We start from the raw sequence: 26665 nt of genomic DNA, 5'->3' as shown, positions 1-26665 counted from the left end.
GCTGCTTCTGTGCTTTCAGGTCCTGTTTCCAGCTCAGGTGTATTTGAGTTTCTTAACTGCTATATTAATAAAAGTGTTTTTGCATGGGTTTTTGATGATACCAGGTCAGTTTTATTCAAAGGGGCAACATTTTAGGTCAGTAGCTGAAGTTTTATAGAAGTTACAGCTTGAGTGTGTCTGTGCGCAACAGCCAAGTTTCCATAGATGAGCGGAAATTGGCATTTCTGAGCCACAAAGGCAGCTTTAGGCAGCGGGGGGAGAAAAGGCACTGCCGTGCTTCGTCTGCACCAGGCGAGGCCGCGAGCAGCACCTCACGTTAGGAAATGGCGGCATGGGCCTGGGCTGAGGGCTCCCCACGGGGCTGTGCTGGGTTTGGTGCGGCAGGACGGGCTGAGGTGAGTTATAACCCGAATCATGGAGGCATGGAAGGGCTCTGCTGCCGGTGCCGTGCCGCGGGGGCCCTAAGAAGCTCCCGGACAGCGAACAGGAGGGCCGAGCTCGGGGTGGGGGGGGGCAGGACGGCGACCGAGCGCCCCTGAGAGGAGTTGAGAAGGGGCGGGGCCTCCTGAGGAGATGGAGGCGGAGTCACCGCGGGGGCGTGGCCACGCGGGGAGGGGGCGTGACAGAGCCGGCCACGCACGTGCGCTACGTGCGGCACCCGCCGCCGCGGGGGGGGAGGAGGGGGGGAGCTCACCGGGCTCCCTGAGGGGCGGCTCCCCGCGGCCTGCCCCCCGCCCCCCCCCCACACCGGGGGCGGGCGGGGGACAACGGGGCCGCGGAACAAAGGGAGCCGGGCCGCGAGCGGCACCGCGAGCGGCGAGGGAGGTCGGTGACGGGAGCGGGGCCCGGCCGCGGCCGCCCCGGGGCCGTGCCCGCAGACAATGCGTCCGCGCGGCCCGCCGAGGCCCCGCCCCGCCGCTGACGTCGCGGCGGCGCAGCCAACGGCGGGCCGCGGAGAGGCTCTTTAAAAAAAGAAGCGCCGGCCGGCGGCGGCCGCTGTCAGCTGTGGCGGATCCCTCCGCGCATGTAAACAGAGCGCGGCGGGGCCCGGCCGTGGGGCCCCACAAAGAGCGGCCCTGGGCTGGGACTGGGGGAGCGCGGGGTCCCGAGGCCTCCCCGAACCAGCGGTGCTGGAGGGGAGCGGCTCGGAACGGGGGGGGGGTGAAAGGGCCGGGGGGGGGGGGACCGCGCACAAAGGCGGCGGGGCGGACATTTTGTGAGCGGGGCCGGGGCTTCCCCCCCCCACCCCCCAGCAGCACCCGTGGGGTCCCGGGGAGGCGCCGCTGAGGGTTCGGTGCCGCCCGTTCCCCCCCCCCTCAGTGCTCGCAGCGGGCCCCTAACCCCCGGGGGAGGGTCTAGAATCTTCGCCCCCCCGGCCCCCAACCCCTCAACCGGCCCCAGCCCGGACCGGGCGCCCCCTCACAAAGGCGCGTGACGGGGCGGGGCGGCCTCCACCCCCTCCCTCGCTCCCTCCCCCTCCGCCCAGCCCGGGGCGGACTCTTTTTCTCTCGTTCTCTGCCGTCTTGCCCCCCCCACCCCTGTTAACCCCCCCCCCCAGCACCCCTCCCCTTTACCCCGCACCCCCGCCTCCTCCCGGCGCAGGACGCGCACGTCCCGTTGGAGGCGGCGGCTGGCGGAGGATTGTTCGGTGCTGGTGGTGGTGGTGGCCGTGGTGGCGGCGAGGCCCGGGCCGGGCCATGGCTGAGTTCCTGCCCCCGCCCGAGTGCCCCGTCTTCGAGCCCAGCTGGGAGGAGTTCGCCGACCCCTTCGCCTTCATCCACAAGATCCGGCCCATCGCCGAGCAGACCGGCATCTGCAAGGTGCGGCCGCCGCCGGTGAGTGCCCGCATGGCGCCGCCGGGGGAACGGCCTTTGTGTGGCGGCACGGCTCGCACCGGCACCCGGCGGCCCTGCCCCGTGCTGCGGGGCGGCGGTGCGGGGCCCCCTGCCCTCCCCTGGGGCCCGCAGGTGCCCCCCGGGCAGGTGGGGCCGCTCCCCCCCCCTTCCTCCTCCTCCTGTTCCTCTTCTTCCTCCTCCGGTGAGAAGTTTGGCCGTCCCCGGGGCTGGAAGGGGGGCCCGGCCGCCCCCCTCTCCGCGGCCGCCCCCCGCCGCCAAGTGGCTCCCAAGTGTTGGAGGTGCCCGGCAGGAAAGTGGCTGGAGCCGGGGGGAGGCTGAGCCGGCCCCGCCGCGGCTCCCCTCCGGCTCGGGAAGGCCGAGCCGCTCCTCTCCTGCCTGTCCCCAGTTGCTCGGCCCCCCCCCAAAAAAAGTTCCAGTGGGGCCCCAGCCGCTGTCCCGGAGCCGTTGCTGGGGGCGAGCAGCCCCCGTGCAGAGCCCTGGAGGAGGCAGCTGCTTGGGTGTTGCCCTCCATGTTGGCATTGTGGTGGTGGAGGGCTGGGGACACCGCTCCGCTCCTCTCCTCGCCCGCACACGGCCCCCCGGGGCCCGGCCCCGGCCCTGGCTGGGGTCCGGCTCAGTTTTATTTGATCCAGGTAACTATTTCCTCAAGTTGAGCAACGTCCAACTCCGCAGCCCGGAGTTTGAGTGGTGTCTTTGCTAGCTGAAGCCTAGACAGACATGGCCACCATTTTAGAATGCAATACACAGTGGGAAGAGTAATGAGCCTTCATCTTCATCATCATCACCTCGACTGTTGGTGTAACGGTGCTCACAATTGTGGTGTGAACTCTGATTTCCTTTTGTTAGACGACCCGATTTACTGAGAAATACTGTTAAAGACCTTAGCACCATAGTTTGTGTAGTCATAATTGTTAGTTCTTTTACAGGGATAAACAATCGCACTAGTGAGGAGAGGGGCTTCTTAGAGTAAAAATCTAATTAACAGGCACGTGTGAATCATCTTATTTTGGGTGAATTGCTCTTTCTCTAAGTGGAGGGTGGTGCAAGTCCGGGGTGATGCAGCTGGCTTGAGGTAGTTTACGTGACGGCAACAACTAGGATGTTAAACAGTAACTGAGAGCCTTAAATCTCATCCAGCGAGAGGTGAAGCTGACAAAACATTTCTGCAGACTTTAGTTTTGTGAGTGATGCTTGGAGCTCAAAGAAAATAATGTTCAGAAACACATGCTCTTCTCGGTTTTGTGTTTTGATCGTTGCTGGGACTCCTGTTGGTAACCATCCTTTTCCTCCCGAATTAAAATAAAGTGAAGTAACTTGCTGCATTACTGTCTGAGGTGATAGAAATGTTTGTGCCGAATCGAATGATGCGGATCTCGGAGAGGAAGATGTTTCCGTTTTCTGGGAGAACAGTGGGGGTTTGCATTTGTATGAACTATGTGAGAACGCTCTTGAATTTAGATCTAGGTAGAATATACCAGTGCCCCTTTTCAGGCAGTGCTGACATAGTTAAGGGGATAAGATGGTTTTCATTATACCGTCAACACTGAACTTATGTAATCTTTTTGAGTAGAATAATCTTTTTGGAGAACATATTGTCAGCAGTATTTCAGCAACTCTGAGCAGAACAGAAATTTTATGGAGGCTTTTTTCCTTTGTGATTTGTTTTAAAAATCTCATCGATGTTTCTCATCTGTTTGTATAAAAAAGTCAAAGCCCTATCATAAAGCTTCCTGTGAGCTACATTATCTGTTAGAGAGTCATAAATGAATAGCTCTCCTAAGGAATAAATTAGTTATTACAGCTGCATTCTCGGCATACTCTCATCTCCACTTACTGAAACGCTAAGATCTGTCTGTATTTATGTTCATATGTTTCACTGAACGTATTTAGAAGTAGGATGAAAATAGTCGGAGCTGCTGAAGGCGGAACAACACCTAATAGTTATATGAGGCCTGGCTTTCATGAGAGCTTAGCTACTACAGCTCTTATCTACCCTAGATAATGACTTGGGAGACTTGTGCAAGTGCAGTTGATCGTTCACTGGCCTGAAGCATAGAGGGAGCCCTTCCAAATCTACCAGAGAGAGCCTTGAAGTTGACGTAGTTCCTGGCCTTCCCCCTGGAAGCAGGAGGTGCAATGAATATTCAGTATAATCAGGGGGCTTATAATATTGTAAGCTACAAATTATACTGATCTTTTCACAAAATTGTGTACGTTCTAACCAAATGTGTTGTTCAGGGATGGCTGACATTTGGCAATCTTCCTGCATCCAAGTGAAGCTTTTGCCTGTGTTCTTGGTCCAGTTACCTGCTGGGGCTGCTGTACAGCAGGTATGCAGCACTGTCAACTGTCCAGGATCCAGGACAGAAAAAGGCTCGGAATTTGATCCCTGGGTTTGCATTGTGTTAGCTTAAACTCTGCTGGATAATTATTGTGCTTTTCTGTCTGAACTGCAGTATGGAATAATGTTATATGGAACTGGTGACGTCCAGTCATAGCTTCACAAGTTTATGAAAGAGTCATTGCTCCTAAGATAGCTTTGATATTTCAGCCCTGGAGCACAAAGAGAAGAACTTTGTGGTCTCTGAAGGACAGGGAATATCTTCTCTGGCACCTTTCTTCTAGCATTATCTGGGCACCAGATATGCCTGGGAAAACACATCGGTGGTGGCTTTTCCCATGCTGAAGATTTGGAGGACAGTGAACTGTTCTGCGAGGGGGTTATCAAGGCACCTGGCATACTGTTAGACATCAGGGTGGAAGATAGCAGGTTCTAGGTGCTCATTGCCAGTTCTCGGGATGAGAGTGTGTCCAGGGACCTAACAGCAGGTATAATTCCTGCACAGCAGTGCTAGAATTTCAGAGTTTCCCCTTGAGTGCTCAAAAGCAGCTTTCTTCCTCTTCATTCCAGTCGTCACCGATGGCTTAGTTTGGCTCTTACTTGGAGGACTGTGGGACACTGCAATGCCACGCTAACTGGTTTGGACTTGAAATCGCTGTCTTGAGGACACAACGGTAACTGTGTTCCCTGACACTGTGTTGCATGACATGGAAAAGCAAGTTGAAGGCTTCTTGTTGACGACCTTGAGCATGAGGGGACGGTCCTGCTGGCAGCTGTGTCAGTCGGATACAAGGCTTTACTAGCGGTGGTTGTTTCAAGTAGTTAATGTGCTACCTAAATTAAAAATATGTTTGACTCTGTGCTGCTGAACTGAAGATGCAAAGCTAGAAGCAGAAAACTGGATGGCGTACAGCTTGTTTGCAGTCCTTCACATGCTGTGTTGCAGTTGGATTTTCTTCTGTGAACTGAAAACATCCTTTACCATGTTGTCCTTTTTAAATGGTAAGCTGGAACAGTGGCTTATTCCAAAAATCAGCATGTCAAGTGCTGGCTCTACATTCTGGAAGACTTTGTGATAGCTCTACTTCATTTCATTTAAGTGCCCCTCTAAAATGCATTGTTTGAGAATGGTATCACTGCTGTTTGAAATCGGTAGCTTTTTAATATTAATTCATGAAAGTAAGCGTTCCCTCGAATTCGCAGCATAGCTTCAAGAATAAAAGGTAACATACCATACTGTTCCTGCTCCAAATTCGACTTAAGAATGGACTCCTCTTTCCAGTTGGTTGTGTAGCTGCTTTGCAGCAGTGAAGAAATAACAGATAACAATTACTTAAGCGTCACTTGCCATATGCATCAGTTTCAAAATATAAAATTCTGTAAAACATGCTAGAAACACTAGTTTTCCGATAGCCAAACATTAACATTCAGTCTAAATGTCATTGCTTTGAGTAATGTGAATATGGAGAAGCGCAGTTAAGGCTTCCAAGTAACCTTAAGTCTGCCCTGGTAGAACAAAATATTTTAAAATTATCTGTGTTAGTGTTACTGAAATCTTGAAGGAATTGGCACTGGAGTTCTCTGAATTATCGACTCAAATTTCCAATAAATACTGGAACACTGGGAAACTTTCCAGAGGAATTAACTTCTTTGTCGGTTTAAGTTCTTTATGGGTGCAAGAGTTGTTAACTGCATCTCCCTCCAGGGTGGAAGAATGGCTGATAACAGTCCTGAACAGGAACTCAAAAGGTGATACCATGAAATACGATTGCATGGTGTTGTCAAATTAGTTTTATTGTTTTCCATTCGACTATGTGTTCGGTTAAATTGGTTGTGTTGTCATGATCTGAGATCTATAAACTATAATTGAGCATGTTTCAGTATTCTAATTACAATAATTGTTATTCTGCAAAATTGATACCACGCTGAAGGAATCACAAATTATTTCAGCTATTAATGAGAAATTATAATGAAGGATAGGTTTCTAATGGTCTTTCAGAACCTCGAGCCAACAGTATGTAATTTTCATAAAGGGTCTAGAAGAACAAAAGAAATTATTGCATATAGATCGCAGGTTTATGGTAGGTGCCTCAGTGTTATAGGGTGATCCCGATTGCCTAATAAACACGGGAAGGTACGAAACAATAACCACTTGAGTAGGACTCCATGTGAGGTTTTACCTTTAGGAACAAAGGAGCCTGGACCAGCCTTAGAGGAGGGGGGATTGCAGAAAAATAATTGAATCCTTGTGGAAACGGGTCTGATGTTAGAAGAGCTGCTTTGGGTAAATCAGCGAACGCAGCTCTTGAATTTCCTGGTAAAGAATAGGAAGATGATTTTACCTCTATAGTAGCATGGTTCTGAGAAGAATGCCGCATTTAGAGTACTGCATTCATCTGAGAAATTTAAAGAGATCTGACAATTAGAGCGGGTGTGGAGAAGTGTCGAGAAAGTTCTGCGCACGGAAGAATGAATTTGAAAAATGTCACCGTACCATGGCTCGAGCGGTGTGAGCTGAAGGCACGGGGCTTCTAAGAACTGAAGCTGTTGTTCCGGGGCACGTTTTCAGGAACGGTGTTGATTTAAGCTGCTCGTTCAGCTGTGTGGCCAGCCTGCTGTGGGAGCTGGTCTGGATTTAAAGTCCCTCCTGCTTCCCACATTCCTCCTTGATTTTATTTATTTATTTTTATGGAGAAATAAAGCAATTTCCTTTAAGCTATGGACTAAACGCAGTTAACTTTTGGCACACCTTTGTTGAGGGAGATGCAAAGCAGCACAGCTACACCAGGAGTTAATGCAGAGAATCGCTCTGGTTTGCCCTAAACAGGAAGCTGATGGTGGTGATCCCTCTGATTTGATAATGCGCAGAGGCTCGGTCTGTTTATTTTATCAAAAAGAAAACAGATAATTACAATACATAAGCAAGCTTCATAGGGAGAAAATGATAGGTACAGCATGGCGTGGCAGTCGGGTTGAGAAGCGCCTGCAAGCCACTGGTTCCTGTGGAGCCGGAGCCAGGTTCACTCGAGTTGGGTAACAGGACATGCATTTTTAACAGGGAAGGTGATCGGCTGTTAGGGAAAAAAAATAAGGGAAACGATGAGTTTGCCACCTTCTGACACATTCAGATCAAGAATGGGTGTTTTCTGGATGGGGTGTTTCGGTGCTGAGGGTCCTGTTTACAGGCTGTCAAATTCTGGTGAAGAAAATTAGATCTGCCACTGAAGCTCTTCAGGAGGTCTTTATGTGAAGAATTTGCTATGTGCAATCCAGGGGTTGTACTGTGAAATAAGGTAAATCCAGAGCAGCTTTTTTATCAGTGTCCCCGAGCTTTAATTATCAGGGAAATACGAAAAAAACAACATATTACTAATGACAACTGTTCTGTGCAGCATAACCAGTGGTATGTTTTCTGTACTTCAGAAATGCTGAAAAAATGGAGTGTACTTGAGGAATGATGAGAGAATATCCTTGCCTCGAATCAGTCCCTTCCAGCATGGAGTTCAGACGCTCTGTCTTAGCTCATAGAAGATTTCAGATGAAACGATTTAGTCTGGAACTAAATGTGAGGCAGCAGTGGAGGGTTTGGGGAGTTTTTGTTGGTTTTCTGTTTGTTTGTTTAACGTGAGAGACATAAACAGCGTCAGTGAGCTAAAAGCTGAAATTAGAGCTTCAAGCTAAAAGCAGCCCCCTCCCCAGCCATGAAACTAATGCTGTCTGTGAGCAGAACACGTTTATTATGTCCAGCAGGATGTTCCTTCCCTCAGACCCAAATTTCTGGGTCGTTCCTGGGGCCTGCAGGGCGGAGGGCTGGTGGGTGTGCATGCAGGAGGCCAGGCTGAAGGCCTTGAAAAGCTGGGGAGAACCTCTGGGTTCATAAAACCTGCCAGCCTTCCTTACATGAGCCTAAGCAATGGTCTTCAGTGGAAGTAGGTGCTTTGCAAGTGAAAATAATCTGAAGGGAGAGCCTGAAAGGCGAGTTTTGTCATGGTAGGCCTCTACTGAGCAGGAGAGCCTCTGTCTGCTCGGAGCTGGAGCCATCATCAGCTGGGTGCCGGTGCTGGAGTTGGCTCTTGCTTGTCTGTAGGTGTGTTGGGTGCCTGCTGTGCCTTCAGATCCTCCCATAATCCGAGTTAAACTGGGATTAAAAACTGGGTTTGGAAGCTGCTGGTTGCGGCTCCAAAGTGCTGGGATGGGAGAGCTCCACGAACAGCACCGTGGTTGTGCCACTCACCGGCTGGACACGTTCGGGAGGTAGCAGCAGGACCAGACCAAAAAAATGAGACCATCCACAGCCTTCAGGCCTTGAGGGAAGAGTGGTGGAGCTCTTGGGGCCTGACGCCCTTCAGCACTGGCAGCTGAGCCTGGCCCCCGCACTGCTGGATGCTCTCTGCGAGGTGTGGTGGTAGAGTTATGAATATTTAAGACTTGAGAGGTTTGGCTGGGAAGTTTATCCTAACTAAAAGCACATTCATTTCAGTTAAAAGCTAATAGTCTGTGACTGCTTCCAGCTCCCCACCTCCAGTGAAGACAATACTGGGTGTGCCGCTCCTATAGGCTCCACCAAGGCGCTCTCCATATTGTCCCTATTCACTGCCTGATTCCTCCTCAGAATGGTGGCACTTAGCAAGCTACTTAAGGGTCCATCCTTCCCAGAGATGGAGCCCAAGCTTTGTTGACATTGAAATGGTTGTTTTCCCCCCACTTTTTTTTTTCTGAACCAGCATTTAGGTTGAGTCTCCATAATCACTTCCTAAAAAATGGGGGAGCAGGGCGCAGAGGTGCTGCCCAAGTGTTCTCTCACCATTCATAGGCAATAAAGCTCCTGTCTGACCTGTCCCAGGCTGTACTCATTTGACCACGCTCACGGAGTCCCCAGATCTCCGGCAGAGGTCTGGGGCTGTGCTGCAGCAGTGACCTCTGCAGCGGATCAGGGATCTTGGATTCAGTGCCGCTGAGGCTGTTGTAGCCTCCTGTGCGCCTCCAGCTTTGTGCGGTGCTGCTTTCCGTGAGTCTGTGCTTTGTTGGTTGTACTCGCTCTTGTCTGGTGCTGCCAGCACCCCTGCATCTGTTCCTCGTGTACAGTCACCTCTACAGACTGGCACCTCCTTTATGCAACCCCTGGTGCCCGTTTTGTCCTGATGTTCAAACCCCACTGTAGTTTCTGTCCACTACCCTTGTGTCCCAAGGAGCAGCCAGCTCTGACACTTGAGAATCATGCAGTTAACCTGGTCTTCTATTTCTCTCCAAGTTTGGAGCTGGCACAAGAAACACTTGGGTCTGGAGAGGTGATCCCCATTGCAAGCTCATCTTTTTGGCAGCAGTTCTCTATTAGGAAGCATTCATGTTTTTGTTTGTTTTCCTTTGTTAATTTGTGGTATGTAACAGAGCCCAGTTCCATCCACTATAAGAAATACTCCAACAAGCTCATCTTACTGAAGAGTTCTGCATGTAAGGTATGCTACTGCACCCAAGACCCTTTATCAGCAGGGAGAAAGTCAGTGTTTTTATTGGAAAAATCACCTTCACTCCAAATGACAGAGCGAGGACCACATCATCACCAAGTAGGTTAGCTGGTGATTGGAGTTATCAACTAATGTTAGCCTTTTAACAGGGTCAGAGAGGGATTAGTTCCCCTTCCAAAGCAAGCTTTGTGGATGACCCCACTGACACTGCTGGGATGATAAATGGTGGTGCAGACCAGTTTTGCATAGGTTCTCTGATGATCTGAGTGTCTTTTGAATGTGTTTTTAATACATCCATAAAAACATGAGACTAAAAGGACCTCCTGAGTCACCCAGTCTGCTCCTTTCCTCTCGGAGCCAACGTTCATGTCACACCTTTGTAAAGGCAAGATCATAGATCGGGGAACAAAGAATGTAGGTCAGGCGTACAGGGTGGGCATCCTGGGAAGCAGGGAATTGCTGTAGTTAACTGAATGAATTCGTGTTTCTATGGCAAGAATTGCTAAGGTATTCTTTTGGATCTTACTATGAGACATTGTCTAGCAAAATAATGAAAGTGACGCGTCTTTTTTTTTTTTCCTGATATTGGAGAGATTGCAACTAAAATGCTACTTGTGATTTTCAAAAGGTGTTGAAAAAAATAGGAGATGCTTCAGAAATAATCCAGGGGAAGATCATTATTTGCAGCACTAGAAAGCTGATTCTGTAAAGAGATGCAAAAAGATACGATTTGTTCATTGAAGAGTATTTTGAACATTGCTTCCAAGAAGTGATCAAGAGTAGCTTCTTGGATAGTAAGCAAACAAGATTTTTGATGGAAAAAACTGAGATGGGGATGGGGGAAAAAAGAAATATTGAAGCTAACAAAGTTGTAGAACAGCTTGCCCATGACAGTGGTAATCTCATTTGCTTGAATTTGGAGAATTGGGGTGTTAAATTTGAATTAGTGAATCGGGATGAGGTGCAAGATTTACCAGCCGTAGTTACATGAAGCTTGTTATCCCTGTAACAGCGAATCTGGAAGGAAGAGTATAGAAATAGTTCTCGTAAGCATTTGTAGTTTGCGTTAGTACTTTAAATATTAATGTGATCCCGAGAGTATGCCTTCTGCATAGTTACATTTGCCTATAAAGTTTATAGAAGAGTTTCAGATTTTGATATCAGTGTCATTTTTTGCATGGATTTGTTCAGGTTTATTCTGCCTAGAGCTGGTTAACAAATGCAAGCTAACATAGGCAAATAATTTTGCTCATCTTTATTGCAGGCTTCTTACAGTCATCTACGGACAGTAGAAAGCCATGGAGTCATTTCAGATGAAGAGTCCGGGCACTGTAAAAACTCCTGATTTTCTAGGAAATTCAGTTCTTCCTTTCTGTTGTTTGTTGTGTATCCTTAACCTTAGTGCTTAGGGTGGTTGTTGAAAGTAAGTCAAATCGACCTTTTTAAACGTTTTTGTTGTTTTAAATAAAAAACGGGGGATGGGAGGGGATCCAGACCAGTTGCTTTTGAGGACCTTGCACATTCAGTCTGGATGCAAAAGGCAAGTTTTACAGACTTTCCAGCAACTGGCTTAAGGGACGCGGGCCTGTAGAGCTGGTTTGTGTGGGCAGTTGTCTTCAGCAGAGCTTGGCGTGCAGATCAGCAGCCTGGCAGAACGAGCCTCGCCACGAAGAAGCTCCCTCTTGTGGTGCTGCTGCATTTCAGAGGTGCTTTTCTTTCCAAAGCTACGCCTTGTAGCTCCGCTTTTAATGAAAGTCGCGTTTATCTTAGTAAATCGTGTTACAAATTGCATGCGAGTTTTTTGTTGAGTAAATAATGTAGTTATTAAAGAAGAGTTATAAGAATCTTGTTTAGGAATTGAGGCAATTGCCATATGCTGGAACATAAGATGCGAAATACTGTTTTCATGGGTTATACCAACTTCTAGTTCAGTTGAGATGCTCCAAATTGGGCTGTTTGTGACTTGAAAGTGAATCGGTGATGGTCAGGATTGCCTGTTTATTACTCCTGCTGTAATTTCTCCAAGCGATGCTTGCTGTGTATCTTTAGCTCAGACTAATGTCGTGTGAAACGGGTTTTGCGATAAATGAGATGTGCGGTGCTGTGGTTCTGAAGTCAGAGGAGTCTTTTCATAATAACCAGTGTGACCTGCTGTGTAATTCTTAGCCTGTATTTCCCTCAGCTCTTCCTGCTTAAAAAAAAAAAAGTCAAGAGCTTTACAGTGAGCCAGAGTAAATCCCATGTTACCTCTCAGTAAGCCAATTTACCGTATCTCAGCAGGAGTTGTTGCAGGGACTTTCTCCTTGCTAAAAGTTACACTCTTTTACGGCTGTTAAATTTGTGTTGACGGACCCATCTGCCTGCTGGACTGGGAGCCGTGTATCGGGTGGATGAAGTTTGGAGCTCCTCTTGGTAAAGCAGCTGACGTGCCACCGCAGCGTTCTGCTCTGCGCATCGTTCATTGCAGTGTTGTGAAGCCTAAAAAGTAAAAGGTGTGGAAAATACTGTTAGGGAAGTCGGTGTTGTCTGGAGTCACGTGAATTTCCCCAAGAAAATAGACAGCTAGTTCGTTGCTGGAGCAGGTGTCTTTGGCAAAAAGGGAAGAAGTTCCCAAAATGTACCCCAGTCAGTAATAAGTAGGAGATGTGTGCAGCTAATTAGCTAGCTCTGGAATAGGTTGTTTCTGTATGCCATGTTATCAGTGAGATGTTCTGTTAGATAATGCACGTCAACTTCATTTGCTTTCGTAATTGGAGAGGAGAAGCTTGCTTCTGTCCTGTCTGAAGACAGGCACCTTTCCAGCTGTGGGTCTTAGGTCTGTGCATGTCCTGCGGAGCCTGGCGTCCTACCATCAGCTGAAACCTGTAGGATCAGGTGGGAATCCCGCTCCTCCTGTTGTGTCCCAGTGGCACGCAGCTTTCTGCTGGGTTTTCCTAGAGCCAGCAGACTGCCAGAAGCCGTGTGGCCTAGCCAGAGGTCTTGGTGCTGCTCTTTGCACTGTTGGCTGCCTTTATGTGGCAGCAATAGCCCTGAAGCCGTGCTGGGCCCAGTAACAGTGCCGTAGGTGGTGTCGTTGCCCTGCACGATCCGAATTCTCGCTCTTACTCTTTTCATTCCCGTTTCCTGCTCTTTGGCCTCTGCAGATTCCTTTTCTGGGTTGTGGATGACCCAGCAGCAGGAAGCCCTGGCTTAGCTAAGCAGTCAGTTGACAAGGTTTCTTTGTTTGCCCTTACTCTCTCAGCCCGAGCAAAGCTCTTAGGATCTTAGAGCTCTCCCTTAGGCGATTCATTCTCCAGAATGTCCCATGGGTGTTTTGTGACGTTACCACCGATTGTCCTCTTCTGGTCTGGCTGCCGGCCTTCTGTCGCTCTGTCTTCACGCACAGAGCAAGCCCCAGAGCTGTGTCTAACTGCGCTCGCGTAACCAGCTTGAAAGACAGATTTGCTGTGTTGAAGTACAGCACTTCATTCCAGTCTTGCTCCGAACGTTCCCAGTTGTGTCTCTTGCAGTTTGGTGGCAAGAAATGCTTCATCGAGTGTCAGAACATCACAAAAGAACGTCCTGCCTTTCCTCTGTCAGACTGGGGATTTTCATGCTTTGGTGGTCTGGGAAATAAAACAGAACCGATAAAAATGGGGTTAATTTTATGTAGTTGTTTATGAACTTCGTGACACTGGAAACTGGTCTTAGTCCTGTGGTTAACGGAACAGAAACGATGGAGAAGCACGTACGGTTGGGAATTGACTGTCCTCTCGGTAATTTGCCATCCTGACCCACTGTTGTCATCTAACTTCCAGTTCAAGTCTTAATTTCAACCTTGCCAAGTCTTGATGTGCTGAAAACGCCTTGTAGGATCAGAAAACTTCTCATTACCAATTTTGAGGTTTGGCGTATGCGTGATAAAACGCATATGTTAGTGGCCTTCGCGCTCAGGTTTTCCGTACACTGCGGCTCTTGCATCCCTTCCCTCGAGTTGCTTCTGCTCTGGGCTTTGCTTGGAGTGACAGCATGAGATTGTCATGGTACAAATTCAGCCTGCTTGTTTGTACATAAGATAATTCCCTTGCCTGTCCCTCATGGTTATTTTTGACACTAGTTTTCCTATTAAGCACTTCTGCTAAAGTAACAAATATTGTGCTTGTGACTGGTTTTATTTTTGTTGTCTGAGTCTGCAGGCATTGAGGAAGCGCTGTTGTCTTTCCTGGTAGACAGCTCTCTTGTCTTCCTCTGCTATCAGTAGCTCTTGTGCACGTTATCTTCATTCTGTAATTAGTGATAATAAGATAGCTTTATATGTAATAAATTACTGTCAAGTTCAAATCAAATTTAATTTAGTTCAGCGAAGCTCTGTGTTGCCAAACCAACTGCACGCAATAGATGTCAGAGATGTAAAAGATAAAATTGCTTTATAGTCATAGGTATAAATAACGCTAGCAGTTGCAGGTATTTTGTTTAAGTAGTAATAATCATTTCTAATTGATCAGATTCCAGTTGTTCCTGAATGTTTGCAGACAAGGAATTAAGAAACTTTTTCTGCTCTGTAGTGCAGCTGCTGGTTGTTCCTGAGCCCACCGGTTACAAGAGCTAGCTGCTGCGTTGTCCTTCGGGAGCGTGTAATGCCCAATACCAAATGCTGGTCTTCCTCGTAAGGGCAGGCGTTGTGTTTTGGATCGTGGTTCATGAAACTCCTCGATGGTTACTCGATGGTTTTTGTGCTAACCATATGAATCTGTTGCTCTATCTCAGGATTGTAACTGTGTGTTTGTCACTCCCGTCTAAAGCACTGGGGGGGTTGACTTGCAAGAAGGCAGCGCTCCTCTGTGTCGGATGGACAAAACCCTCAGCTGCCCGTGGTTCCCATTTTGGAGTGGGGCCTTTGCAGTAATGGGGCAAACAGCCCAAGCCCCACTGCTGCCGCCCAGTGTGTGCAGGAGGGGGACTGGCTCAGCGAGCGACTGAGGGCTCTTCGAGGACAGGTTTTCGGTTTCAAAATGCCATTTATTTCGCCATTTCAGTGCCTGTCTACTTGAAAGGCACAGTGACATATTTAAATGCTGGACAGTGAAACTGGCTGGGGGTTGATGCTGCGTGTTTCCCTGGCTAGCCTTGTTCAAAATGATGCATTTTGGAAAGAAGGGTCAGCCTCACAGAGGCAGAGGGAGGAGATGGCTGTCGGCAGGGGCTGCGCAGCTGAGAGCTGTGGTCCCAGTGGATGGTGCTGTGCTCTGCGGTGCTGGGGAGGGCTTGGAAACCACAAAGACCTCTCCATGCTTCGGGTTTACCTGGCTTTTGAATAGAGTACAAAGAAGTTTCATTTATTTTTCTGGTCTGTTGATGAAGCACTTTTTTTTTTTTTTCCCAGGACTGGCAGCCTCCATTTGCATGTGATGTTGATAAGCTTCACTTCACTCCGAGGATCCAGAGGCTTAATGAACTAGAGGTAAGCTGTAAAACTAAACATTGCTTCTGCTCCAGAGTGTTTACATGTTCTTCCCCCCCACCTTTTTTTTCCAGTTGATTGTCCGTGAGCTCTGTTTGACTTCAGTTCACAGCATTCAGTACATCTGAACATCAGTTTTGAATTAGCACGCAGAAATCCATGTGTTTCAGAATTTACATGAAAACATACCAACCATAAAAAGTAAAGTTAATGCTCGCTGAAGGAACAAAAAAAAAATAACAAGCCATTTGGAAGAAACAATTGCAAAATCTGGATTCAGTTGGTGCAAAATCTGCTGTTCACAAGCACTTTGATTCACTGCTTTCATAATTCAGACTAGAAGAAGGGAGTGGCAGCGAGTCCTGGTTGGCTCACTGCTGGTAAGAACTGGAACGATGGTGACTCTTTGCCTGCTGATTTTCCTCATGAGCAGAGGATGCTTGCTTTTCAAAGACCTCGTGATTATGTTAAATGCCAGGGTAAGAGCTCAAATGTTGGCTTCAGGTGCAAGGGAAGCAAGAGATGTATATGGACACAGACTGGCTTAGAGCTCTCTCTGGAGCTTAAGAACAATCTGGTGTGTATAGACATGGCTATTTTCTACCTTAAGCACAGAAAAATGTGATGAAATTGAAATGTGGCAAAATTTAAGCTACTACTCTAACACAGCAAGTGTTCAATTAGAGCCCAACTTTACTGTGTGAAGTGCTCTACAAACGGAGTAGTTGGCTTTCCTTGCAATAACTGGTTTACTTCCTTCATAAAAATGATCCAAATGCAGTCTAACAAAAGCAACCTGTAATAAAGTACCTGCGTTACCAGGATTTAGGTAGTTCTTCTAGCAGTAATAACTTGCTGCTTGTCTGTTCTCAGTACTTTTCTAAATGCATTACAAAAAGTTAATAAGTGACTTCAGGAAAGACAGATGATATTTGTACAGATTTTTTTTTTTTTCCTGATATGACATGAAGGAAAAAATGCAAAATTACACTTGCAGAGGGAAAAGGCAGGCATGCAATAGGGGCCGCAACTTTATAAACCATGGGAAACAGAAGCTTTATCTGCGTTTAGCATGCCGTTCACTTTTTGTTTTTCAGGCCCAAACCCGTGTAAAGCTGAATTTCCTGGACCAGATTGCAAAGTTTTGGGAACTTCAGGGATGTACGCTGAAAATTCCACATGTGGAGAGGAAGATCTTGGATTTATTTCAGCTTAATAGAGTAAGAGCGTTACAGTGGAGAAAACTCTTCCTAAGAAGTTGTTGTATTACCACAGTTTTGGGATGGTATCATAACTGTTCACGATAGATTTGGGGGTATATCTAAGATGGAAACTTTATCCAACCTAACCTAGCTAATGTGACAAAATAATAGGAAATGTAATAATTGTGGAAGCTTTCGTATGAGCAGGGAGATTAAATTTAATTTCCAACTCTTCTTCAAAGTTGAACTTGAATACAAATTGGTCAAGAATAAACTTAACTGGAAGAAGCTTCTGAACCATGACGGCAGTGAGAAAAGGCTTTTCCATTAGGAATATGAGAGAACAATATCCAGTTACTTTTAGGATGAGGCTTGTTGAACTTGTGGAGGAGATTATGTATTGTGATAGCAAGGGATGGGATTCACTGACCCTCAAGGGTATATTCTCTGTGCTCCTTTACATTTAGGGTAGTGTTCGATTAGTTTTGAGCCTATTTCACAGTAGACGTTCCAGTGAGAAGAACTGGTTGTACTCCACTAGAAAGTCTGTTGGAATACAAAGTAGAGGAATGGCAAATTGCATCCAGAAAAATTCTCAGAAGTAGGCTGAATTGCTGTTTGGTCATCACATACAGATGCTGACTTGTTTGTAAAGTAAAGACATTTACGTGTCCTGATTAGGTTATATGTTCCAGTTACAGCTTTTTTGAACATTTTTTTTTTTGAACAATTGTCACGTGTTTTTTAAAAAAATCTATACTTTTCTCTTTTAAAATAGAAATTGTGTTGTCTTTATCTTCTTTAAACTAGCAATGCTTTCCTTAAATGCTGCTAACGCTGCTCATCTTAGTATTAAGTTTATAATCATTCTGTTTTCTCTTTTTAGCTAGTTGCAGAAGAAGGAGGATTTGATGTAGTTTGCAAGGAGAGAAAATGGACCAAAATAGCCACTAGAATGGGATTTGCTCCTGGCAAAGCAGTGGGTTCGCACATCCGTGCGCACTATGAGCGTATTCTCTATCCTTACAACTTATTCCAGTCTGGAGCTAGCCTATTGGTAAGCTATTTTGTAGCTAACTGAAGTCCAATTAATTTAGCTGCCAGTCTGTTTATTTTTTATTTTTTGATGGCATATTTCCAGAGACTGCATTTTATGTTTTATGGCATGTAGGTGATGGTAAGCAATTTAGAAAACCATAGACAAACTTTTAATCAAAAATATTTTTTTAAAATCACTGCTAAGCTGGATTCTTAAAGGTAATCTATAATTGACTGGTTTGAAGTCTGTGTTTCTGTATTTTCTATCTACAGTTTAGAGCAGCCTCGTGATAACATGCTAGGGAAATTGCTGTGACAAAAATATTTTGCCTTGCCTCAGACATGTTCATGCGAAGCAATGGAAAGTAATACTGTTTTCTGGAAGCATGTCATTGAAAACTTTGCATTTTCGTTCTGGAAACCTTTAATTCTTGAGTTGTTGTTTTTCCAAAGTGGTGTGTTTTGTGACACCTATCTTTGGTTTCATATTTTTGAGATGCAATTACACAGGGAAAGAGATCTAAATAAAGGTTATAAAGCAGTTCACATGGTGCTACACTTTCATAGAAATGTAGGTTCCCCATGCAAGTGTCTGGCGTACAGTTGATGTTTCAGTTCATGGTTTTCTCCGTAGCAGACCCTTTCAGAACAGAAAAGCATTCTCAGATGACTGCTTGTGATCTCATTTGATGAGGTCATGCTTCTTCTTAAATGTAACTTTCCAAGCTCTCTCTTGCAATAGACACCTGATATTTTTCTTCCAAACTGATGTGTTTAGTGCATCATTTGGTTCTGGAAAAGCTATGTTGGTATGTTTAACTTTGTTTTTTTTTTTTTTAACTCCCCCCATAAAATCTGTTAAAATATTCCCCTCCTACATGTGGGAATGATGTATATTTTTAGTGAACTGAGAGAATCCACAGAAGTCTTCTTTTTAGCTCATTTTCCACTCAGATTTTTTTTTTCTTTCTGATAATGTTGTCTTCCAACTGAGTTTGTTTTGCAATTCATTTTTTAGGATGAATCTCAGATGAGATTCTGTTTGGCTTTCTTCCATGTGTTCACAGTAAGTGGTGCTTTCCTAGATGCTTCTTGTGGAGGTATCCATTTTATTTTATGTCTGTTCAGTGATTTACTGAGACTCTAAGCATCTGTGTTTTTTTTTGGGGGGGGCGGGAGAAGATACAGCTATTGGGTTTGACAGCTGTCAGTTTCAGATGTGTGCTTTCTTCTTGTGATACTTCAACAAGCCTTTCAAGAGAAGCTTTCCATGCTGCTAGGATCATCATCCAACAGATTAGTGCTTATACTCACTAATTTTTCTTTTTAATTGGTAGTATTTGCAATATTTTTTTTCCTGTGTTTGTGTGTGGGGAAATATGGAAGGATGTTATTTCCCCTCTTGGCTGTGCCATAACTTAAATCTTGTCCAGATCTGAGTATAACATTAATTATTTGTGGGTTAGATGTATGTTAAACTGCCTTCATAAGGTATTTTGACCAATAACTCATCTGGAAATATTTATCTATAAAAAGGTAATGAAACTATCTGGAGTTGTTTAGTATTGAACTAGTAGCATGTTTTTACTAAAGCTATTGTTCAGTCAAACACCAGAAATTGGCTTTTTTCTAATACTCAGAAAAGCTCTTCACAGGGGTAAATTTATTTCATTCTTACCTTGATTATATTTGACTAGGTAGGTCTTGGATGTAGTTCCAGAGAAATTGCAGTAGACCTGCTGGCATTCTGGGATGTACTATCTTATATTCTCATTTATATTCCTAGCTGCATCAATTATCAGTATGAGACTACGTGAACTGAGTATCCAGAATCTTGTGTCAAAACTGTGCAGTGTTGCCTAACTGTTTGCATTATTTAAAATGCAGTTACAATTTGGGGGACAAGAGATAGTGTGTTTGTTTTCTCAGTCTGTTCTCTTTTCCAAACTAAGATTTAATGTTCAGAGTGCAGTTGATCAGTCCAAAATTTTGTATGTGTATGCCTCTAATAAAGATAGATCTGTGTGAGGTAGTTCTTTGGGACCTTTTATTGCCATTGGAGAGAAATAAGCAACTCTGGAGTGTGCTGCTTCTCTTAAAGTGGATATGTAGTGGGGTAGACCAGTGGTATTCTGCAAGTACAAGGAGGCTGGGTGATCAGCTCATGCAAATGACTACTTCGTAAACGTGTAAAACTGTAGGGGAGGGATTGAATCCCTACATTTTTTCCACCTTTGGACGTCCTGGAGGTCTTGTGAACATTCCAGCTGCGCCCTTTGCCTGCCTGGTGAAGGAGCTGCTCTTCAATTGGTTCAGCTCATGGGTTTGTAACTTACTCTGTGCCACCATTTGGAGTTCAAGGATTGTGTTTGGAACCATCTTCTCAGAATATAATGGGATCATGATCACAAGCTGGCTGATGGTTTGTAGGATCAGCTTATGGTAAGTAATTGTAGAAAGAAGTTTAACCTTTCCAGAAAGGCTCTGCTGGCTGGGAGAGGAAAGCACTGAAGAAATAGCAGTTAGTAGCCTTTGTTAAAGACGTGCTTGCAGTTAATCGGGTCAGTCAAGGAGTGACATAGCTTCAGAGGAATTCTTATTCTTAAGTCAGGACTTAAGCCCCTAGTTATTGTAGGTACAATTGAAAATGTTAACTAACAGTCATTTTATACTGCTGCTTTGCCTTCAGGTTACTGAGGCTCTGGGAAATGTTTCTACTTAAGTAGTTATTGAAAGCTTAGTATTTAGGAAATGTCTTCTGGGCTTTTTTTTTTTTTTCAGTGAGTAGTGCTCTTTTTTTTTTTTTTTCTTGGACACTCCAGTGAAACGAGGCAAGTTCTGCTCTTTGTTGTTTTTCTTTCCAGGTTTCATTACTGTTTTGTTTAGGAAAAGCTGTTTGCCTTCTAGATATTTGCTTTCAAGGATCATATGTCCTCTGTTACCAGAAGGAGTACAAACTTCTTTTTTTGTGAAAGGTTCAGGTTTCACATGAGCGCATAATTCAAGGAACCAGAATTTACAAAAGCCATTAAATGTGTCAGTGTTCTGTGGGACTTTGGTCTCCTTTACTTTTCTGGTCACTCGTTTTCATATTTCTCCTGTTTGGTTGTCTTGTCTGCTGGTCTTTTTTTCTCCTTAGCAATTATTTGTGACTTTTTCCCACTGATGTTAAGGTGAAATAATTCACATCATCTTCTTTCAGTCCGAGCCTTAAGGGAGCAAGATCTTCTGAAGAATTAGCTGCAATGCTCTGTGGGGCCTCTAAGTACTCAGCACAGGAACATACCTGCCTTTGAGCCGCAGCCAGGACGTGTGCTGCTTTTGTGTTTAAGCTGCAGTGTTAGGTGGTTTTCTGCGTGTATTCGGTGTTGAAGTTCTCACGCATTTGCTTTGAAAGAATAAATCTATAGCTAACAAAGTCTGTGCTGTAAAACAGGAATTCAGAGGCTTCCCTGAGAAGAGTTGTGGACTTTAACTGCATGATAGTTTATGATATTCTGCTGCCCTTGGCTGATGTTTCCCTTTTGTCAGTCGTGTATTTCTTAAAACATGGACTTGTCTTCTGAAATACCGCTCTTCCCTCCCACTTCCGACTGTGATTTGTTTCTGAAAGTCTGATTTTTGTGTTGTCTACAGAGAATCGGTCCTTATGCCACTGTAACGGTTCTCTTGCAGTTCCTATCCTGTTTTCTCAGTTGTTGACAAAATGTTTCTGTTGGGAACAGATGAACAGAACTGGGGCAATTGTATCCCGGCAATTTGTGTGGGATATTTTCTAACAACATAAGATTCTTCCTTTCTTTAGGGTTTGTTGTTTACTCATAAAAATGTGTTATGTCTTGTCTCCTGTTATTGAGGGCTCTGTGCCTTGACAAACTTAGAGCTGTACTAATTATTATTTGCCAAATGTATGCCCAATTTTCAGCTTTTGATAGAAATTACTTGAAAGAACTTAATCTATTCTTGCATCTCTTCTTCCCTTCTGCTCATAATTCACCCAGCAGTCCTGTTCTCTCAAAAATATACAAAGAACGTATCTTCTCTAGTGTTCTTCAGACAAAGTTCTGTTTCAGTTGAGAGGGATGTCTAGGCTGTAACTTACTGTTGTATTACTCTGTATGTTAGCGTTACAGTAATGCAATGTGAGGGCACCACAAGTTTCCTGTATGTGGTTGATACCATCTGCAAAAGCATCATCTATTAGAAGAATTGGTATTAGTCCCACAGTGAAATGTTTGAATTTTAGAAAGAGCTAATAACATACTACAGCATTGCAGGAGACTATAACTTGGTTCCCCAAATGATTTTGACACTTTGACATGTTGTTTCACTCGCTGAGAATGAAATTTCCAAATGTTAAATGTCCCACCCGGGGCACTGCGTAGTCCTGCTCGGATATCCCTCAACTAGGTTGGCCTTCCAAGAAATACCAAGCGTAGAATGCTTTGTTCCTACAATTCACAACTTCCCGCTTGGCTGGTTTTATGAGCAGCCCGGGATTAGGAGGGCTAGACTTGCTGGTTGTGTTGCTCTATGAAAGACTGTGTAAATGCAGTGAAGTAAAGGTGAATAGGACCTTCATTGCACACTGTATGGGCTGCTGGACAGGCAGGCATGGGAGGAAACTAGAAAATCTTCTGATGGAAGTTTGCCTGCTTTTTATACTGTTCTGTTGCAATTACTGTTTTGGTGAACAGTGTTCTGGAAGAGAAATGCTTGGTGCTCGTAAAATTTAAAGGATGACTTCAGCTTCTATTTAAGAGCCTTTATTAAGGGTACTGCACATAGTAAAAGGGCAGGAAAAAGAGATTTTGTGACTTGTATAAAATGGTAACATTTAAATTGTCATAAATACTGTCTTTATTAACTCGTCACAGTAAATATTAAAGTCCTGTCTGCATTCTTTCACATTAGCCAGGAAATTGTTCTATGCAGTTTGTATTAGAAGTGGAGGCAGAAATTAAGTAATCAAATTGTGTCTCTTCAGTGTTTGCAGAAACCAGATCTTGCTAGTGACACAAAGGACAAGGAATATAAGCCCCATGATATTCCACAGAGACAGTCTGTTCAGCCGTCTGAAACTTGTCCACCTGCTCGTCGAGCAAAACGCCTAAGAGCAGAGGTGAGATAATCTGTCTTTATATGGGTAAGTGCTCTGCGGTGTCTGAGCTTGAAGTTGTAATCCAGAGATAGTTGACCTAACAGTGTAATGGCACAACAGGTTTTAGTTAAGTTGCATGCGTTTTATTTCTATCAGGTCACCAAATACATAAATAGTAAATAGCTGTTTATCTTTGTTAAAACATGCCTAAATACTTATAAATGTATGAACTATAAATAGTAAGACTTGTTTGATACTTTAAAAAGAAAAGAAAATGTTAAGGTTGGGAGTACTGAGGGGCTCTTCTAACGAAGTTGTTCCACTTGCATACTAGTTATGAGTGTGTATGATAAAATATTATTGTAGCATAATTATAAATAATACGGGGTTTGTAGATTAAGACACAAGTGATAAATTCTAGAAACGAAGCTTGTCTTTTGCAGCTTTGATCTTCATCATTTCCTCAGAAGACAGTCAGTAAACAGCAGTTATTCTTGTAATGTGTTGAGAGGTTTCTGTTAACCTTTTGTGAGTTGAAGACAGAATTTAGATTAGAGACCATTTTCTTTATGGCATTAGCATTGTTTTCCTTAATTTTTGACCCCGTGATTTCCATCAGTTTGAGATACTTTCTCCATGCAATCTGAGGAGAAAATCGCATAATGTTAAGTCAGTATAGGTTGTAACAAGATTAATCTTATGTGCTTAAGAAATAATACTTATTTGGCTAAACATAAAATGTATATGCAATGAGTTTTCCCATGAAAGATGTATTTCAGAAGATTGTTGTGTTTCCTTCGTTGTTCTCCTGTGATTTCAGTCTTTCCAGGCTGATGTTACTGCCTTCACAGAGCTTACTATTTCTTTTGTTTGAGCAGTTGAAAAGGCTCATTCCCAGGAGACTGTCTTAGTAGTGGTGACATCATGAGTTAGGAAGGTCACGATTGACTCTGTTTCTAATCCAGTTAGTTTCAGTCTCTCTATTAAACTCCTATTGTTCTAATTGTGGTTCTTATTACTACCAAGCAGTACAGCTTAGTTGTTGCAAATTCTGCTTATATTTTTTTCTAAGTTACAATTAAGGTTTTCTAAAGCTTTTCCACTCACGTAGCCTATTATGAGTAGGTTTATAATTCTGAGAAAACCTCAGCAGTTTGAGCTGAAACTTTCCATTTGAAGTATCTGCCTGGGGTTGAAAGGTGTTCATTCTTAAGTGTTTTTAAAGATAAAAAGAAGTATGGGAAATATATACTAAAATTCTAGCTGTCAGTGGTGTCAGATGACACTGACTAACAAAGAATGCATGTCTTTGTCATGTCTGTGGAAACTAACTGCTCATACCTAGCCAAAATTGAAGGCTACCCTCTCTGCTGTTTCCCTGATTGTTACTGGATGACATACACCAGATTTTTATGGAAAGAAAATGTTTGATAAAATATAAAGTTGAAACAGAGCTAAGGCTGGATTAAGCAGCATGCACTGACTCACTTTGGAAGGAGTTGTAGTGTTTTAAGACAATTTCCAAAAGTTAAGATGTGTTAACAGATGTGTTTTTCTGATCCATTTCAGTGCAAAGTTAGCTGCATTGGTTAGCTACTCTGCTGCAGTGGGGACCTGTTGGAGAGGGTCTAGAGGAGCATCAGAGGCTGGAGCCTCTGCTATGGAGCCACGCTGAGGGAGTCGGGGTTGTTCAGCCTGGAGAAGAGAAGGCTGCGGGGAGACCGTACTGCGGTCTTTAAATATATAAAAGGAGCCTAGATGAAAGACAGGCTTTTTACCAGGGTCTGCAGGGACAGGCCTAGGGTCAGTGGTTCTAAACTGAAAGAGGTTAGATTTAGATAGATCACGAAGATGTTTTTTACATTGAGGGTGGTGAGACAGTGGAACAGGTTGTGCCAGAGAAGTTGTGCTTACCCCATCATTGGAAGTGTTCAGAGTCAGGTTGGAAAGGGCTTTGGGCTACCTGATCTAGTGAAAGATGTGAGGGGGTTTAGACTTGGATGATCTTTAAAGTTCCCTTCCAACCCAAGCTCTTGTATGAAATTCCTTGTATGCTTCATTTAAGCTAAACCAGTTGATTTTTGTGCTGACCTGGTTGCAGAGTACACTTGGGGAAACACTTGGTTTGTTCAGCCAGAAGAAGAGAAGGCCAAGGGGTGGCCTGATTGTGGTCTGCAGCTTTGTGAGGAGGGGGAGTAGAGGGGTGGATGCCCATCACTTCTCTTGGATGCCCAGTGCCAGGATGGGACACGAGGGAATAGCAGGAAGCTGCCCTGAGGCAGTTAGGAGATCAGGAGAAGGTTCTTCACCGAGAGGTGGTCAGGCACTGGAACAGGCTCCCCAGGGGACGTGGTCACAGTACCAAGCCTGCCTGAGTTCAAGGAGCACTTGGACAACACTGTCAGACACAGGGTTTGATTTTTGGGTGGTCCTCTGTGAAGCCAGAAGGTGGACTTGATGATCCTTGTGGGCCCCTTCCAACTCAGATTATTTCATGCTTTAAAATATTATCATTTATTTATTTATTTATTTATTTTTGGGGTATATTTTAAGCAATAGAACCTCTGCTTGTTCTCATAGAGACAGGAGTTTGGACAGATTAAACACAAAGTGATGGGGAAACAGTGTCAAAACCACGTCTACTTTTTTAACAAAATAAAAAAGCACCTGATAGCGATGGAAGTCATGCTTTTAGAGCTAGGCTGACAAATCCATGCATTATTTGGGAGTCAAGGAGGGGCAGACAACAGACTGACTGGTGTGAGGACCAAGTTGCACGACCTCATTTCCTTAAGAAACTAGGCTTAAAAAATACAATATTGGAGAAACCCATCTTTATGCTGAGGGATTTGAGAATTGTTCTCTCTGTGTCAAAACTTCAGAGAAGAAATAAAGAATTAAGTGGAAACATGATTCTGTGTTGAAAGCTCCACAATACACCAAGTTCCCAGCTTAGAAGACTGGAGTATACTGCTTCTGAAGAGCAAGATCAAATCTTATAAAAGCCCAAAGTAGTTTGTTGCTCCTTTGCTATTTATTGAGTTCCCGTGAGATGGAATTAAACAGATTATGGTGCCATTATTGCCACAGGCTTTTTGTAGACTTTCCTTTTAAGTCTCTGCAGGTTGTTCCCTGTGTTATTTTTTCTGAAGTCTAATTTTTTAATTTTATTTTCTTAAATTATAAAGCATTGAAGAAATTCAGGTTACCTTTTTAGATTTATTCATTTACAAGTATAAAATAGGGAGTGTAAGGGAGTGTAAGCACAGTCCTTAAAGTCTTTGTCTGACTTCTGCCCGCCTGGCTTTTCCCTAGAAGTCAGGTTGCAGGTTTGAGGACCTCCATTATACCTTTATGACCAAAAACATTTGTCTCCCATCAGCTGGTTCTCTGAATCTTTGCTGTCTTCACTTGGCATTAAGATTTGTATCCAGAAATACATATATTTTTTGAAATTGGAAGTAAAGATTGTCTTTTTTTTCGTTTTTTCCTTGGCTTTGAAAGCATTAAAAGACATACTTCAAAGCTTTGCAAGGGTCTGACACCAAAGTTACTCAGCTTAGAGACTTGCAGAACAATATTCAGATCTCTTCGGGTGTGCAGCCTTTCCTGGAGCATCACGTGCAGTGGCCAGCGGTCTGGGAGCTTCTGGTGTTTCCTGCAGGCCAGTTCATTCCAAAGCTGTAGGTCTGTACTTGGGCAAGTAGCCAGGAGTTTGTATGGCAGTGAGCAGTTTCACAAATAAAAATGTAAAGCCCAGTGTTCTATTTAAGGATCTTACTGCGGTTTTTAATTATTTATTATTGTTTTTTTTAAAGGCAACCAATATGAAAACTGAATCTGAACCTTCAGAGGCCAGAACTCATAATCTGAGACGCAGAATGGGATGTGCACCTCCAAAGTGTGAAAATGGTGAGTGGCGAGTGAAACAAAGGGAATGCAAGTTCTGTTACTTTGTAATAACTTATTTCAAGACCAAATTTGAATTCACCAGTTGAAGCAATTCAAGAGTGTTTAAATAAAATACGTAAAATAAATAAAACAAAATGGAATTTGTTGTAAAAGTCATTTTATGACTTTCAAATCTTTTCGTTTTGTGAATCGTTTTCTTGAAGATGATAGATTGTACTTTTTAATCTTCAGTGTCTTATTACAGAGCAAGCAGAAGTGAAATTTAAGCCATATTTCTGTTTTGAATTTTAAATCGCCTGTAGCATTAACC

General features: G+C 44.4%; 1 protein-coding gene across 3 annotated transcripts in view; it reads left to right on the top strand.

Moving 5' to 3' along the window:
* The first annotated feature begins 1490 nt into the window (after positions 1-1490).
* KDM5B (lysine demethylase 5B) overlaps positions 1491-26665 on the top strand; it is a 56346-nt gene continuing 31171 nt past the window's right edge. For 2 of the 3 annotated variants that reach the window (XM_035561389.2, XM_050715411.1), the window contains exons 1-6: positions 1491-1835; positions 15025-15102; positions 16200-16322; positions 17191-17361; positions 22330-22464; positions 26262-26355. In XM_035561389.2, the coding sequence (XP_035417282.1) occupies positions 1698-1835; positions 15025-15102; positions 16200-16322; positions 17191-17361; positions 22330-22464; positions 26262-26355 (739 nt within the window). In that variant the 5' untranslated portion in view covers positions 1491-1697. Of the gene's footprint in view, positions 1836-10943; positions 11086-15024; positions 15103-16199; positions 16323-17190; positions 17362-22329; positions 22465-26261; positions 26356-26665 lie in introns of those variants that run through there. The other variant, XM_035561390.2, reaches the window with a different exon arrangement.

This window comes from Cygnus atratus, chromosome 24 (genome assembly GCF_013377495.2).
Source record: "Cygnus atratus isolate AKBS03 ecotype Queensland, Australia chromosome 24, CAtr_DNAZoo_HiC_assembly, whole genome shotgun sequence".
Lineage (NCBI taxonomy): Eukaryota > Metazoa > Chordata > Aves > Anseriformes > Anatidae > Cygnus > Cygnus atratus.
Note: the sequence above shows the minus strand (reverse complement) of the source record. Positions and strands in the feature narration are given on the sequence as shown.